General features: G+C 39.2%; 1 protein-coding gene across 2 annotated transcripts in view; it reads left to right on the top strand.

Moving 5' to 3' along the window:
- The window catches only part of Trpc5 (transient receptor potential cation channel subfamily C member 5), a 261,694-nt gene that overhangs the window by 109,423 nt on the left and 134,691 nt on the right, over positions 1 to 17,580 (top strand). The window contains exon 2 of one of the 2 annotated variants that reach the window (XM_028876912.2): positions 14,600 to 14,998. In XM_028876912.2, coding sequence (XP_028732745.1) covers positions 14,621 to 14,998 — 378 coding nt within the window. In that variant the 5' untranslated portion in view covers positions 14,600 to 14,620. Of the gene's footprint in view, positions 1 to 14,599; positions 14,999 to 17,580 lie in introns of those variants that run through there. The other variant, XM_037199143.1, reaches the window with a different exon arrangement.

Here is a 17,580-nt window from a genome sequence, read left to right as displayed (position 1 = left end):
TTACATATTGACTCAATCTCACCTACAAAAGATACTTCCCCACAGGAAAGAGGTAGAATAAAGGACAGGGGATACAAGACAAGGTAACTATAACCTGAAACAGTTCGTGAGAGAGAGAAAGACACTGAAAAGAATCCAAAGTTTACAGCCAATAAGAGTTTATGTCATCATTTAATGAAGAGAACAGGGTACAAACTGGATAGCTAACTAGAAATATAACATGAGAGGAAGAGGAGGAGGAGCCAGAATATAAAACACTTAGCTATTGTACATGCTGGTTTCCTCTATTTATATAAGACTGAGTGCATACTGAAGAACTAAGTGAAATGCTCAAAAAATGGAAGAAGCCTACAGTAGTAATTATATGGGGTCTATAGAGAGCATTCTGACTCACACTCACACGTGATCTGCCATCCACATGTGAGAAATGCTGAAGTTATTGCTGGGTAACAGCCAGCGATATAAGTTACATTAATAATAAAGATAATAGGCATAATATTCAATCTTGAAAGGGACAAGGGAGGGAAATATCTCTTCTAACAATGTAATACTTAGACTCAACTAGAAGAAAGACCTTGTCTGGCTCCCCTTATGGAGCAAATCAAAGGTCACAATGATCCATTAAGATGGCTCTGAGCAAAATGACTGCTATTTCTGGAAGTCAGCACTGAAAGGCTATAGTCACAAACCACAGAAAATCAAAGTAACCCCTTCTTTCAGGCTAGCTCTGTTCTAACTTTGCACAAGGCTCATGATATTTGACTGAACTCAGTGCAGGAGAATGGGAATTCTATCTGGATTATCTAGTATATTTAATCAGTAAGAAAGGCATACACTGATTGATAGTTTGGCCTTCAAGCTGCATTATCTTTGGGGCTGAATTATCTTGTTTGCCATTCTATATCAAGTATATTAATGACTGACAATTATGCCCTCACTTGGTGCTGCACATAACCCAGTGCACTCAAAGTACTATAAATGTTGCTAATGTTTTGAAAACATTTATTACATTAATGAGTAGTTGACTTTAGGCCTGGCATTGATCTTAACAAGTGTTTTCCTTATCTTCTTCAAATTATAGTGAAGACAATGGAGACCTAAGTCTTAGCTGAATTCATCCTTCAAGTGAGTGAAGAGCTGAGACTAGAACCATTTTTAAATGTACTCTTTATTTGCATTATTTGGCACATAGCAGCATACACTAATCTTTCCATCTAAGCCACTGTGATGTGTTTTTATCTTCTAGTTTTGAAGCTGTACTATTGTGACATCCTAAATTCAAATGTTGCATGTTGGGCCAGGCAAGGAAGGAAAGAATTAAACCGTTTTGTGAGAAACCTAATCTTGTATGAAACTAAACTTCTTTGAGCAAGAACGAGGTTGACCTGGTTTTAGAGAACCCAATATGCAAAATGAGAAAGTTACAAAGCAGTTACGTGGAAGGTGATTGAATTTATAAGGGAGCACTCAGCAAAATTTCCTGTGTGCATTTAAGCATTAGGATCATTACTCAGCAGAACCCTCTGGGACAGAGAAACAAAGAGAAATGTAAAGGTCCACTGCCAAATGAAGGCCAAAAGAATGAAATAAGCATCTTTGAAGTAATAATGGAAGTCAGGAAGAAATAGAATCTCTTTAACAGAAACTCAGTTTACCTTGACAATGTTAGGAACCTGGTAATCAGCCTAATTCGTGGTCTTTCTTAGTTACTCAGAAAGCAATCCTCTCAATCCTAAGCATAAGACTTCGAGTTTATCTTGTGCTTCTTCCTATGTCTCATGTCCTCTAGTCTGTTATCAAGTCCTGTTTTATGCTTCCTTTGAAGTAACTCTAAAATTGTCATTCATTCTAGATGGGTTCCCTTCATTTGTAGCAAAAGTCCTATTCTGTCACAACTTAGTTCTCCATCAGCACAGCTATTGGAATCACTTGATCTCTTTTTCTTTAAGAACTTAAGAGGCTTCCCAATGCCAAGCTTCTCAACTAGATTTTCAAGATCTTCCAACACATAGCTGGGTGTATCTCACCTATTCCTATATTGTTTCCTTTCTTTTCAAATGTAGTCTTATCCAAAACAATGTAAATTTCTATCCTGGACTTCTAATACAATATATATTCTCACAGCTCCTACAGCTGTCTATTTAAATCCTACCCAACCTTCAACATTCAACTCAGGCTCTAGTCTAGGCCATCAGCTGAAGGGCTCGAAATGTTTCATCTTCATGAGATGAAAGTGATGTATTTTGAAAACTCTTAAATGTATTTCATTCATGACAAAGTGTTCCATTTGTTAAAGCAGCACAGAGTCTTGGAACATTTGAGAAAGATAGAACTTTGAGCTATCATTCATATTGAACATGAAAAAAAAACAGGGTTAAGCTGTTTCCTGGGATTTCTTGTGTTTTCTCCCCTCTTAGAAGTCATTGTTGATAAAGGAAACCAGTATTAAGACATTCATCAGTATGAAGAAAGAGTTTTTAAAAAATTCCCCTAGTAATTCAACTTCTGGGAAGCTATACTGGAAAAATTGTGAATATATGAAAAGATATTATAAATGTATGTATGTATCAAATGCTAAATTATAACAATGGACATAAATGGATGCAACCTTAAGTGTTTTCAAAATGGAGACTAGTCATGTTTAAAACTAATGAACTATCATACAGCCACTTAGCATGATATGTTAGTGTTAGTATGTGACAGTATAAAACACATTATCTCAATCTTAAATCGAGGCCACTCTCCTACAAGGGAAAATGGTGCTGAGAAGGATGGAGATACAGAAATGTTAATGTAGAAAGCAATGTATGAAAAATTCCTACAAAATATTAAGTAAAACCATTGCTCAGGAAAACCTGTGTTAAGAATGAACACATTAACAACACACAGGGGGGAAAGAGAAAGGGTTATTTTAAATATCATTTGTTTTTTTTTTTAGAAAGTGTTCATAATTTGATCATATGCATACATTTTTCTAATTTTTTATTTTGAAATCGTTTCGTAGACATAGAGAAGTTGCAAAAATATCTAAAGAACTCCCATACCTTTTGCCCATATTCTCTAATTGCTATTACAATTTTTAAGAAGTCTCTCTGCACCATTTAAAGAAATGTTGCCAATATACTCCCGTGTGAACATTGTCACTTCAGATTTCGAAGTTAAGAGGTCAACGAAAGAAGACAGACACTGATTTGTCATGACCTACACAATCAAGGATAAAAGCAGCTTGCAGGCTAATAACCAGATGCAAGACTTTGAACCAATTACACTGCCTTTTATTGTCTACAATGGTGTCATTGCTTTCTGTCTTTGCCCTGACTGCTTTCAATGAACAGCATAAAGACATAGTAATAATGAGTTTTGAGCAACAGATTTAAAGTCCCCTGTGCAGCTGATTGACTTGAGGGAGAAAATAAATATTTTTGCTCACGTTTTCACTCTAGTGAAAGTGAATGGTACTGATTTAATCCAGCTGCCAGTGGTGTGACAAAACTTTCCTGGACATTACCAAGTAGAAGAAATATCCTACGTGAATAAATGTAGTACATATACACCCAAAGCCATAAAAATGTGTTATACAAATTAAAGGACCCAAATTTGATCATATACACTGTGCACTTTTCCTAGAATTGAAAGAGTCTTCTTTACTATAGACATTTCAGAAGGGAAAGAAGCATTTACGTTAACAAGCATGAAAACGTTCTATTTCTTCAGTATCTAGTATAGTATCATGAGCTACATGCGGCTATTACATGTTTAAAATGTGACTGGTACTAGGAAGCCTGCATGAGACCGACCTGTTCCCTCTGCATTTGTGTGACAGTCGTGTAGCTTGGTCTGTTGGTGGGGCTCCTAGCAGTGGGATCAGGACCTGTCCCTGGAGCTTAAACTGGATTTTGGGAACCTGTTCCTGAAGCTGAATTGCCCCTCCCAGTGTGATGCAGGGGGAGGAGCTTGGTCCTGCCTCAGCTTGATGTGCCATGCTTTGTCGACACCCAAGGGAGGCCTGTCCTTTTCTGAAAGAGGCAGAGGAAAAGTGGATGGAGGGTGTTGAAGGGAGGTGGAGAGGATGGGAAGAGAGGAGGGAGGAAAAACTGTCATCGCAATGTAAAATAAATGAAAATTTTTAACTAGTAACAAAAATAAAATAAAAAAGTGAAATGAAATGTGGCCATACAACTGAGGGGCTGAATTATTTCTTTAAATTTAAATAATCATATGTGGTTCATGGGTACTGTGCTTGAAAATAGACATCTGGGCCTTTCTCCATCCTCTATAGAAAATTTCTCAACAGTTGTAATCCTTTCTGTTCTCTATGATGACTGCATTCACTACCAACAGCACTAGGTACCATGTATAATGATAGTGATCAGTCTCAGATGCATATTACACTCACTTGGGGAGCTAATTTAAAATGTTAATATAAGGGGTGGGTGACCCAGGCATGAGCACTTTTTAACACTCTTCAAGTGGTTCTAATGTACAGCAAAAGCTAAGAACCTTTGAACAATATACTGCTGGCTGGGAATTCTAGCTCTGTAGATCTCAGTTCTTAGTTCCAAATGCTAACTAGATTTCTCCTCCTAACATCCTAAAACTCATCTTTCGTTTCCCTTGTCCAAATCCTTTAAGCTGTAATCACTGGCCTTCTGCATATCTAGTACTTATTTTCCATTTGTTTTACATAGTCTTTCTTCCCCAATTCAGCATGGCCTGCTTTTCTCATTTCCTTTTCTGGGTATTTTTTAGCTATTTTCTCCCTCCCTCCTTTCCCTACTTCTCTCTCTCTTTCTCTCTGTCTCTCTGTTTCTCTGTCTTTGTCCCCCTCATTTTTTTAAGTCAGGGTCTCACTATGTAGCTCTCACTGTCTTGGAAATTCATGTAGACCAGGCTGGCCTCAAAATCACAGAAATCTGCTGCCTCTGCCTCCAGTGTTCTGGGATTAAAGGTGTGGGCTACCATGCCTGGCTTTTGTTATTTTCTTAATGTTTACCTTAGAAGTTACAGTTAGTATCTTTGAGTACTTCTCAAATGTATAGATTCATTTTATTTATCAAATGTTGATAGGCCAATCCTTCAGAGACTCGGTGTTGATTTTTGATTGGAGGGAGAGGGTATGATTCCAATTCAGCAGTAACCAAGGAAACATGCAAATGTGACTTCTTGCTGGATCTGCCTGGGTGCTGAGCTAGCTGTGCTTCCTGAGGTAGGCCTGGGAAATGTGAGAAGTGAGAAGGCAGGAAGAAAGCCAAGTTGGTCACCAGGCTGGGCTGCATGATCAGCTCAAACTGGGCCGTCTGGTAATGTGGGGATGGCGCAGGTGGGTGCGAATCTGGGGCAGCCATGGCTAAACCAGTGCACGAAGTGCATGAGCAGAGTGAAGCCTAGCAGACTGGGAAGGGTGCTAGCAAGCAAGGTTCTAGGGAACTCACCAGACTAGGCCAGTGTTTGCGCTGGGTGAACAGAGCTAGGTCTGGGAGTGTAACACAGGGACATTTCTGTCAGGCTGCTTGATGTTTCGTGGAATGGCAATTGAAATTCCTTATTGTGCTATTTTTGATGGTATCTTTACTTCACTTTGCTCGAAATTTTCATGTAGTTTTTTATACATTTATCATTCCATTTAAACATCACTTTTGCCCAGTTCTGTATAAAACCTGAATATTGATGCCTTTTTAAATGTATACCCTAATATGGAAAGTTGTATTTTGTAGATAAAATCTGTCTATTCAATAATATATTTCCCTGTTCCCTTAGACCTTATTTTATACTCTCCAATAACTTTGTTACATGAGTAGTATTCCTTTTTTATTAAATTTATTCTCAAGAAACCTTACATGATGTTCCTATGATGAACTGGATGTTTTCATGTAAATTTCTAAATGATGGTAATAATTTTCTTGTATTTTGTCACCTTACCAAAATTTCTTGTATTTCTAACAGATTTTTGTTAGTTTCTTGGATATTTTCTTATATATGTATATTCTGTGTATATAAATATACTTTTTATTTCTGTCCAAATATTCATAATAGTTTCATGTGCTTCCCAATATATTACTTAGAATTTAAGTACCATCTTTATGTTATTGCTGGATTTTAATGGCTATGAGTTTAATATTTCATAAATTGTTGGATTTATTATTCATTTGGAATAATAAATTTCCTAGAATTATTTTACTTCCTTTATAATTTTACTTAGGTTCTTTAAGTAAATGAGTACTGACTGTTAATATTTTATTTAGAATTCTTGATGGTACTTGTCATGATTAAAATTGGCATATAGTTTTTATTTAAGGGCATTTTTATTAAGTTTGAACATTAATTTACTCTGGCCCCACAAAATTAATTTGAGAGTGCTCATTCTTTTTGTGATCTGAAATATTCTTTTTTAAAATATTCTTAATATCAAGAAAATCAGGTGTATTTTTTTAGGTTCTATACACAGATATAAAATCATCTGAGCTGAGTGGGTTTTAATAGGTAGATATTTCAGAGTATTTTAATAGAACTATTGTTTAGATTGTCTATCTCTAAGAGATTTCATTTTGGTAATTTTATTTGAGAAAATGATATCATTTGAGTGGGTTTTTTTTAGTTCTTTTAACAAAATTGAATAAAAGTAGATTAGCATCTTGAACATCTGAAAGTGCAGAAGTTGAGGACTCCTGAGGACTAGTTCAAAGGCCTACCTTATGACGTCCTTACCATGTGGGCTGCACCCCTTAATGTTTGGCTGCACATAATGGCTGCTGAAGTCTTTGGTATCGCATGCAAATGACAACATTTTGGGAGGGAAAAGAAGGAAATAAGCTTTCAGATCGTCTCATTGGCCAGAATTACATTAATTTCCCAAATCTAGCTTTATCCCTCTCCAAAGAAACAAAATTACAAATATTGGTTTAGCTTTATAGTAATTAAGACTCTGCGTATGGTGAGGGACTTGCTTCTTGCATAAGGGCATGGTTTTATGGTGGGGGGATATATACAAACAAAAGCAAGGTTCTGCCCACAGAGCATTTCCCCATCTTTATCCCTACCAAATGTTCTGTAACATTTCCATGCATATTTATTGAGAACCTACTATGTATCAGCTTCTGAGAACAGTCAAATAAACATGATTACAAAGTTATTGTTCATGTGGTATTTATATTTAGACTGAAAGAGCTAAGTGCTTAAATAGTAAACAAACAATATGTAGCCACTGGCTTCTCCAATGAGGAGCCAGGGATGCTGTGATCTATTGGTATAGAAATATGTCATTGGGAATCACTTATTGCTATGTTTCTTTAGCCAAATAATGTTATTGGGTTTTCCGATAGGGCCCATGATCTATCTAGTCACAGGTTCTTGTCCACTTAGGCTATGTCACGTATGGGTTCCATCTCATGAAGTAGACCTTAAACGTAATCAAAAATGATTTGTTACTACCATAACATTAAGAAACAGACTATTAATTCCAGGTAAGGAAATAATTGGACAGAGGAAAGCATGATTACTGACATCAAATATTTCCAGGCCATCAGTCGAAGGAAAAAAAATGGGTTTTTTGGACATTGCTCTAGAGAGAACTAGTGCTGGGAACTGAAAATTGTAGGAATGTAGTTTCAGAGAGAGAGAGAGATTAGTTTCCTATCAGTACAGCTTCTCATTAACCACACAGTCAAAAACAAGGACATTGTCATAGAAATCTTTTCATTTGGCTGACGCATATAGAATACCTGTAGAACATTTTGCAGGAAAGATGTCCTAGGAACTTGATAGAGAAAGACTAGCATTACTACTTTAATGTTTAGGAAGTTAGAACTGTGAGTGGTGAGTCTTAGCTACAATTCTAGCATTTGAGGGGCTAAGGTAGCACAATGAGTTAAAGGTCTATCCGAGCTGCAAGTGAGATCCTGTCTCAAAAATCCAAGAGTAAATCGATCAAATCAAGCTAGGAATTGAGCAAAATGGTAGTTGGAAAGAAGCCAAAATGCTCCGACAATCAAGACCCCACAACCTTCCTCTGACTAGTTCCCAATAGGGCTTTGACCAATGAAATTTGCACTATAGGCATTACAGTGTTTGACATATAATAAGATTCATTGTCAGGTATCCATACCCTATGTGGCAAAAATGTGTAAGGTTAAATTTCTTTGCATCAGAATGTCAATGAAGGTGTATACTCTTGGACACTTAGTATAGATAATGGTGAGAGGTCACAGAATAAAGCCCCAATTCATCTGGCCACCGTCTAACCAGTGTGCAGATACCGGATTCCTCTGACAAAGCACATTTTTTAGTTAGGTGGAAGCCAGACTGTCTTCCTCAAAAAAAAAAAAAAAAAAAAAAAAAAAAAAAAAAAAAAAAAAAAAAAAAAAAGCCCTGTGCGGGGCAGTGATCTGGGCTGGGATTTGGCAAGTCGACTTTGCCCTTTGGTCTTCTGCCCAGTCCATCGATTTAGCTCCTTAAATCACATGATTTAAGCCCACAAATGTCACAGATGCCATTAGACAAACTCCTCTGGCCAGCATCAAAGGGAAGAGGGAACATGATAAGCCCTCTGAGACAGCTTGTTAGAGAAGTCTTAATCTTTCATGCTTGGGGGACTCCACTAGCAACAGGGCTTACTGGCAGAATGGCATGAAATACAGGCTGATTTTGTTTTCTTTACTTAAGAACAGACCCCAACATTTACCTTAGGTTAATGAAGACCAATCTGGCAAGTCTAAAGGTAAAGAGCAACAAGAAGGAATCTTCCTGATAACAGACCCTCAAGAGACTCCAGACACTCCCATCATCACCTGAATAAGGATGAAGAGAGACTAGTAGCAAGCATATGGAGATGAGAACACTAACTATCTGAAGTGAGGCAAAAGCTTTGAGGGTCAGGTGGCTCCAATTGTGGGATCTAGAAGAGTTCAAAGAGCGTAGCAAGTCTTTAAACATCAGCATGGGCCTGTATAGCAACAGGTAACACAGGAAAGAGACATTTGTTTCATTCTCAGCACATAGTGTGCCTAGGTGTGCCTGCTTAAAAGATTTCTTATGTATAGTGTTCCGCCTGCATGTATGCCTGCAGGCCAGAAGAGGGCACCAGATCTCATTATGGATGGTGGGAACCACCACGTACTTGCTAGGAACTGAACCTCTGTAAGAGCAGCCAGTGCTCTTAACCACTGAGCCATCTCTCTAGCCCATAGGTGTGGCTACTTAAGAGAGGTTCCTAAGAACAGATGGAGAGACCCACAGTCAAACATTAGCCCACTCAGGGAATCCTGCTGAAGAGGGGGAGGAAGGATTGTAGGAGCCAAAGGTCAAGGACATCACAAGAAAACCCACAAAATCAACTAACCTGGCTTCATAGGAACTCACAGAGTCTGAACCAACAACCAGGGAGCCTGTACGGGGCTGACCTAAGCACTCTGCATATATGTGACAATTGTGTAGCTTGGTCTATTTGTGGGACTCCTAACAATGGGTGCAGGACTGTCCCTAAGGCTTTGGCTGGCTCTTGGGAACCTATTCCTCACACTGGATTGTCTTCCCCAGCCTTAATACAAGGGGAGGTGCTTGGTCATACTGCAATTTGATATGTCATGCTTAGCTGATAACCATGGGGGCCTGTCCCTTTGGCTTAATGCAAAAAAATCATTCTGTGATATCATAATCTCAAGAAAAACTCTGCAGGCAAGTTTTTCAACATAAAGATTCTATGAGGACTCTCCTAACGCAGCTCACTGCAAATAAAACACAGCAGATTAGTTCAAATGGAAGAGACAAAATGTAAAGCTAGACTATAGTTTGACTATGTATCATCCAATTATGCTTGCTTCAAGCCTCAAATTATCATGAGTTTAGTGTCATCTTCCTTTATGATTTTTAACCCACGTACCTAGCATCTGGCACATAGTAAGAATGTAATGAATGACACTGCTTGCTGCATTCATTACTATTAGAAGCACTATCGTGTAGTGATGGTGCAGCCCCAGCACCTGGCACAGTGCCCAGGAAACATTAACTATTCAAAACTATAATAATTATTTTTATATCTTTATTGCCCCAGCTTCCGGTATAATGCCTGGCACATAATAGGGAACTGAATGCGGTTTTTTTTTTCCCTTCATTTTCATTTTTGCCTAGGATACATGTATCTTCTGTTTCCTCCACAGTGGTACCTTAGCGAGATGGTTACAGAGCTCCCTAAAATGCTTACCCTTAAAATGCCTTTCCTTCTACTGTGGCCTCTTAAGGGGCAAGTGGAAAATGTTTAATGTCATTACTCAGTTGGGAAAACTGAGGTTATGAACTACACCTCTAATTCATGTATCTTGCTGTAGCTTGAAAAATAGCCCTCCCTGCTCTCCCCAACAATATTTCAGCCAAGCCTTCATCAGTCTCATCACTTATAGTCTTCCCTCTCTGAGCAGAATGGCCTTCACATTTGTATATTTAATTTATCCTCCGAAGATTAGCACGAGAGTTGCTCCATGAAACCTTTTCTGAGGCCTCCAATCCTTGCTGAGATCACAAAGTATTAAATTAGTGCCACCTACTTAGTTCTTAACTCTGCTAACAGCCAATTGGTTTTGTTCCTTAAATGCCTATAACCACTACCTGCCATATTCTAGACCTGTGTGAGTGCTGGGGATACAGATATCTAAGCTCTGCTACCCTAGTCGTAGGAAGACAAATATGCAATCAGCATCACTGAAGAAATGTGATCGACATACCAGTAGAATGGGAAAACTGGCTGAATTCCTGCAAGCACTGGGCAAAAGTTTTGCAGAGAACAGAACTAATGATTGAGGAGGTATTGAAACATGAGGAGAAGTTGGCTAAGTGGAGAGAATGTGGTGATGCCCAGTGTGAAGAACTCGTCAGAAAAGGACAAGTACAGAACATGATTCAACATGGCTAGAACTCGAGATGGAATGGAAAGAGATAAGGAAACAACATATAAGGTTGGCTCATTTGCTCATCGAGTATCGATCTAATGGGCAGGTTGTGCCAGTCAAGGGATAGGGAGTGGGCACCAGAAAAACAGGACCTGGTACTACTCTTGCTCTTGAGCTTTAAGGCTATTTGGAAGGAACAATTAACTGATAAGACAAATGAGTAGAAATTTTGGTAAGAATTACAGAGGAAGAAGACAGGTCCATAGAGAGAAGACTGTAAAGGGACTAATTTAGAGAGGATTAAAGGGCAGCTCTGGGGGATATTTTGCAGGAACTAAAAGATAGAAATAGATGGTTTTAAAAAAAGGTTGAATTTGGGATCAAAGGTCTCGAGATTGGAAAAATCTTGGCATCATAGAAGAATCAAAAGAAATATCGTGAGGTTAAACATTGGTGGCTAGGATGAGTAGTTTAAGAAGCGGTCGGAAAAGCAAACAAAAGCCAAGACTCTGCAGTCCTTATAAAGAGTGTTGATTCCATTACAAGACTAGCAGGAGGGGCTGGGGATGGGGAGATGGCTCAGGAAGTAAAGTGCTTGCCATACAAGTGTGGGAACCGGAGTTGAGATCCCCAGGCACCTACTTTAAAAAAGCTGAGCATGAGAGTTCACGTGTATAATCCCAGCACTCCGGAGTCAAAGACAAAAGGATCCCTGGAATTTGCTGATGGGAAAAGTCTTGTCAAATTAGTGAGTTCAAAGTTCAGTGAGATATCCTGTCTCAAAAGATAAGGTGCACAGCCACAGAGTGACACATCTGATACTAATCCTGGGCCTCCGTATGCACACGTATACACACACACACACACACACACACACACACACACACACACACGCACATGCTCCATCAAGAAATCATGAAAGATAAGCAAAATGGAATGAGATTTGTGCTTCATAGAATAAATTAGTGGCAGACTAGAAGTGGAGGGGGAAAGAATGGAGTCAGGCTGATTAGGAAGTCGAACATGGGGCAGCCGTGCAGGTACCATCCCCCCTAAACACAGTGATTATCAGAATCCTGGGCACATTAGAAGTGCTGTGTGTTTCAGTCAAGTAAGTCGCTGTAACAGAAGCCTAAGAGCTCTTGAGTCTCTCTTCAGGGGCTCTCACTCTTCTCTGCCCCCACTTTCTGTTGACAACATAGAGGCAAGTGCTTCTTCCTCTAAGTGCCAATTTCCTTCAGACTGCAAATTCTTTGAAAGTAGTTGTTCGTTTTCTTTCTGCTGCTGTGATAAACACCATGATTAAAAAGAACTTGGAGAAGAAATGATTTATTTGTCTTACACTTCCTGATCACTGTCCATCGGTCAGGGCAGGTGCAGAAGCAGGAACCATGGAAGAAGCTGATTACTGGCTTGCTCCCCACGATTTACTCAGCTACTTTTCTCTCTCTCTCTCTCTCTCTCTCTCTCTCTCTCTCTCTCTCTCTCTCTCTCTCTCTCTTTCTTTCTCTCTTTCTTTCTTTCTTCCTCCCTTCCTTTCTTCCTTCCTTCCTTTCTTTCTCTCTTTTTCTTTCTTTTCTTTTCTTTTTTTTTCTAGACAGGGTTTCTCTATGTAGCCCCGGCTGTCTTGGAACCTACTCTGTAGACCAGGCTGGCCTGGAACTCACAGAGATCCGCTTGCCTCTGCCTCCTGAGTGCTGGAATTAAAGGCGTGCACCACCACCGCCTGGCTTCAGCTACTTTTCTTATGCAGTCTGGGCTCAACTGCCTAGAGATGGCATCACCCACAGTGAGCCATGCCTTCTTACATTAACCAGCAATCAAGCCAAAGTGATAGAGGCCCGTCCTCAATTAAGGCTCCCTACCCCTCCAGGTAACTGGAATCTGTATCTAGTTGACAAAAACCAATCAGCACAGTCGTGAAAGACACAGCAAAGTTTCTCTAGGGAGTCAAACAGCACTTGCTCTTCTGAGAGCTAGACAAAAAAAGAATTCATCATTTGGGCCTGTTCAGGGCAAAAGGCAGCCAACAGTCATCTTCAAATGCTAACTTCCCAGAAGATCACAAGGATATGAATTGCAAATGCTACTTGATATAATATATGCTTCTCACCCTGCCAAAGCAGAGATGTAATTACCTGAAAGAGTGAGGTAAATGTTTGTGGAAGTTCCATGCCTTCTTGTGTGATCCAGGAGATGAGACAAGGGGCTCTTTATCACACTTCCACTTCCTTCCTCTACTGAAACAGTCCCTTAATGAAAAGCACTAAAATAAGGCCATCTTAACTCCAGAGGGGCTTGGAGACCTTGCAGGGAGAACAGCCAATCAGCTAATAGATCTAATCTCATTTTCTCCCCCGACCAGGATCATCATTCTCACCTCACAGCGACAGTACAAGTAGTCAATGAGGGATGCGAGTGAATTTGATCTGTAAATTGCAAAGCAAGAGCTCTACCCTGTGATTCATTCCCTATGGTTACAGGCAAAGGTGCCTTTATTTTCTTGGTCTTCCAGAGAAAATTTAAACACATTGCAGGAGCTCAGTGAAAACCTATTTAGTTTTCACTTTAGAATTAGTTCTATTAAGTGTGATCTGACCTTAGATTGGGCACAAACAAAACAGACCATTCATTTCTTGGAATTAAATCAAATTGATTCTCCAGTCTGTTAGCTTCAGAGTTTGGAGAGGGGGCAGACAGAGATTGGGGTGGCTTTAGAGTGAGTTCGTGCTTACTCTTTTGCAGATGGCTTCGGCCTGTTGAAGTCAATACTTCTACAATGACCATCATCAAGGAGCAGGCTGCACTTAACACTAAACAACATATATATTTCTTTTTGCCTTTTTTTAAATACATAGTGTCATGTATCCTAGGACAGCCTTGAACCCACTATGTGGCCAAGGATGGCCCTGAACTTCTAATTCACCTTCTTCTACCCTTTGAGTTTTGGGATTGCAGATATGTACACATCCAGCTCATGTGGAGCTAAGGATCGAACATAGGATTTTGTGGGTGATAGACAAGCATTCTACTAACTGAACTGTATTCCCAGCTCCTAAAACAGTATTTCAGTCTGAAATGTGCATCTGGAATAGTGGCAAATGTAATCTTGAAAATTAGATTACAAAAAGGACCTACAGACTCCAGAGATCAAAAGAAACTGGCCCTAAGTGAACAGCAGCTTAGCACCACTGAGCAGAAGAAGTACCGTGGATATTCTCAGCGGTGGAAGGGAGGGAAAGGACAATGCAAGTTGTGCTATGTCTTAGTAGATTTGATAATATATAACTACTTTAACTATCAGAGTAGCTTTTCAAGGTAGGAGTTATTCTCTAGCATGAGACTTGGTAAGCACTAGATGACAACTTCTAATAATATGGATACAGATAACCTTAGGAATAAATGTGGTAGAAGATTTGAGTAACTTATCCAATATCACAGAGCTGGTAAGTGTTAAATGACTGTTCGAGCCCAAGTCTTTCTGACAAAACCTGGTTTTGTTTGTTTGTTTGTTTTTTGTTTTTTTTTTTTGGTTTTTTTTTTTTTTTTTTTTTTTTTTTTTTTTTTTGCTGCTCTGCTTCTCGGCAACAAGGAAACATTGATATCATTTAAACACTTTGGGATCTTGAAATCCCATTAAAGGGATTAATAAGTGGCCCTTTGAAACCTTCAGGTAACTAAAACTATCTTTCATCTTCCTCTTTCTCTCTCTCCACACTTAGCTTTCTCAAATGCTATGAACCATGGCCCAACTGTACTACAAGAAGGTCAATTACTCACCGTACAGAGACCGAATCCCCCTCCAAATTGTGAGGGCTGAGACTGAGCTCTCTGCTGAAGAGAAGGCCTTCCTTAATGCTGTGGAGAAGGGGGACTATGCCACTGTGAAGCAGGCACTACAAGAGGCCGAGATCTACTACAATGTCAACATCAACTGCATGGATCCTTTGGGCAGGAGTGCCCTGCTCATTGCCATTGAGAATGAGAACTTGGAGATCATGGAGCTACTGCTGAATCACAGTGTGTATGTGGGCGATGCACTACTCTATGCCATCCGCAAGGAAGTGGTGGGCGCTGTGGAGCTTCTGCTTAGCTACAGGAAGCCCAGTGGAGAGAAGCAGGTAAGAGAATTCCCAATAGGCTGGAACCAGCCAGCACATCAGGGCATCAGAGTCCAAAGAAAAGGTTCAACAGTCTGGAATTGAGAAGTCCTGTCTTAGAAACTGCTACCAGTTTCTCAGGACCTGCTCCCAGAGCTGCCCTGGGTGGTCCCTGCTGTTTCATGCCTTTGCTTTGTCTTTTGTTCTTAGTTACCCATACATAGTCAATACTTAACAGTGCAAAGGCATGTTCTTCATGTCTAGAATATGTAAAGTCTTTTCCACCTCCCACTATACCTTCATTTCCTTCCTTTGCTCAAATGTTGCATTCTAGAAAAGAGACCAAACCCAGACCCGTGCTTTCTCCCAAGAGGCTTTCCTTCCACAGACAAGACAAGAAGAGTTTAGCCTTGAGTGCCATAGTACAAACAAAAACTTGAAACCTCATTTATTTTCCTAGTACATGCTATGTGACTGATTCTACTGATAGGTTTTTGTGAGCTTGAGACTATGAGTCTTATAGGCGCTAAGTCACCAAAACTTGGCATCTTTGTAGTTGTCTTTGATTTCTCGGCCAAATCTTGCCCTATGTTCCATTCCTAAGCCCCATGGTCTCTCCCTCCTTCCTTCTTTCCTCTCTAAGCCAGTCCCCACTAGGACTGCCTGTTGTGCCATCACTGTCCTAAATAAGAAGTTCTCAAAGTGTGGCCCCTAGACTGGCAGCAGCAGCATCTTCTGAGAACTCAGGAAAAGTGCAAAGCCTTAGATCCCAACTACAAGGGTACTAAATCATAAGCTCTGGGACGCTGCCCAACAAGCTCTGCCTTAACAGGCCCTCCAGGGGATTCTGATGGATGCTCCGGTTTGAGAATCACTGTCTTACAATAACATGAAGATTTTTCTCATTAGTCTCCCTGCATCAATTCTTTTTGCAGCTCTGCAGCCATTCTGAAGAGTCTGGCGGGCTTATCCTTTCTAAATTAGGAAAATGATCTTATTATTCCAGTCCACGCCTTTAATAATCCAATGTCTTCTATTAGTTTTGTCCTCCATTGTTAGGAGAAAATGCTTGAGGCAACGGATTTTATAAAGCAGAGGCTGAATGTCCAAGATAAGGTAGCTTATCTGATAAGCCTCTGATGAGGGCCTCCTTGCTTGCATTATAGGCATGGTGAAGAAGATGGAAAGGAAACTGATCAACTAGAGAAGGAGACAAATCAGCACCTTGATGAACATGGACAATGAAAACAGTCATCCCCAAGCATTATGAGATAGGGCCAAAGCTGGGTTTGAAGGAAATCCATAGCTTTTAATACTGACTCATTTAGGGAAAGAGCCATGAAAATAAGCTAAGTGACAACTCACAAAGTACTGGAATTTTTCAGATTAGAATATGGAGTAAAACTCTGGAACTGACAGATTAACAGTTCCTTAAGTAAAAGGCCTAAATCCTCTTTCCCATCAGCATTTACAATACCCCCAAGAAGTAAGGATTAATGAATGAGTAATATGCAACCAGCACTGAACTTAACATCTTAACTTGACTTACTCTATGTAATCCTCCAGGGAACTCTATAAGCTAGACAATATTATTATTGTTTATTACTATCATCATCATCATCATCATCATCATCATCATCATCATCATCCTGTTTGCCAGTGAGAAACAGGATTATTAAGTCAATATTTTAAGATCACATTAACTATCAGAGTTGGAATTCAAGCTCCTAATCCCTTTTAATTACTAGACTCTGATCACACAACTGTATCAGGCCATTGCAAAAAGTTAGCAAAAAAGGCTCGTTAAGAACATGTATTATGAGCCCCATGTAGTTGAACTCAGGACCTCTGGAAGAGCAGCGTTAAAAGGTGTCTGAATGCACAACAATCTAAAATTGATTCAAACTCATTGTGCAGTGAATCTAATGTGTTTCTGGCAGTGCTCATTCATGATGTATCTATCACACAACCTTATTGCAGCCTTTGTTCTGAACACACAATATGCACCCTTTACACTAACACTGTATACAGTATCAATGATGCTTCTCAGCTCAGATTTGAGATTTGACTGATGTGAACTGCAGTGTCTTTATTTTACATACCAGGAGTTATGGTATTACAGAAACATAATGGTATAATTTTATGGAAAACAAATACTCTTAATAATATTTTTCTCATAATCCTTCATTGTGTTAAGCATTAAATTAGTATATCTTGGGATTAGATTGTTAGAGTGTTTGATTTTAAAACTTGTTCACTGAGTTGTTTCATTAAAAAAAAAAGTTAGTGTATTTTAGCTTGGGATTAGTACAGAATGTCCAACAACTTCTTAAACAGTCCTAAACATAAGTCTGCTATTTCATACTATATGGCTATATATAGCAGCATTCTCAGCTCTGATGATTATAAAATTAAAATATTGTTCAACTCTGAAGATCATTGAAAATGATCTACGTTTTGCAGCATCAAACCTTCAGTGAAGATTTAATTCTTTAAATAAATATAAACAAGTACATTCATCTCATTAGTATGCAAATTTGCTCTCACCTTTAATAAAGTAGATCTAATAATTGTTTCAGACTAAATTTATTCATGATTTAGTA

This window comes from Peromyscus leucopus, chromosome X (assembly GCF_004664715.2).
Source record: "Peromyscus leucopus breed LL Stock chromosome X, UCI_PerLeu_2.1, whole genome shotgun sequence".
NCBI classification, from domain to species: domain Eukaryota; kingdom Metazoa; phylum Chordata; class Mammalia; order Rodentia; family Cricetidae; genus Peromyscus; species Peromyscus leucopus.
The sequence above is the reverse complement of the archived record's forward strand: the minus strand, read 5'-3'. Positions and strand labels throughout refer to the sequence as shown.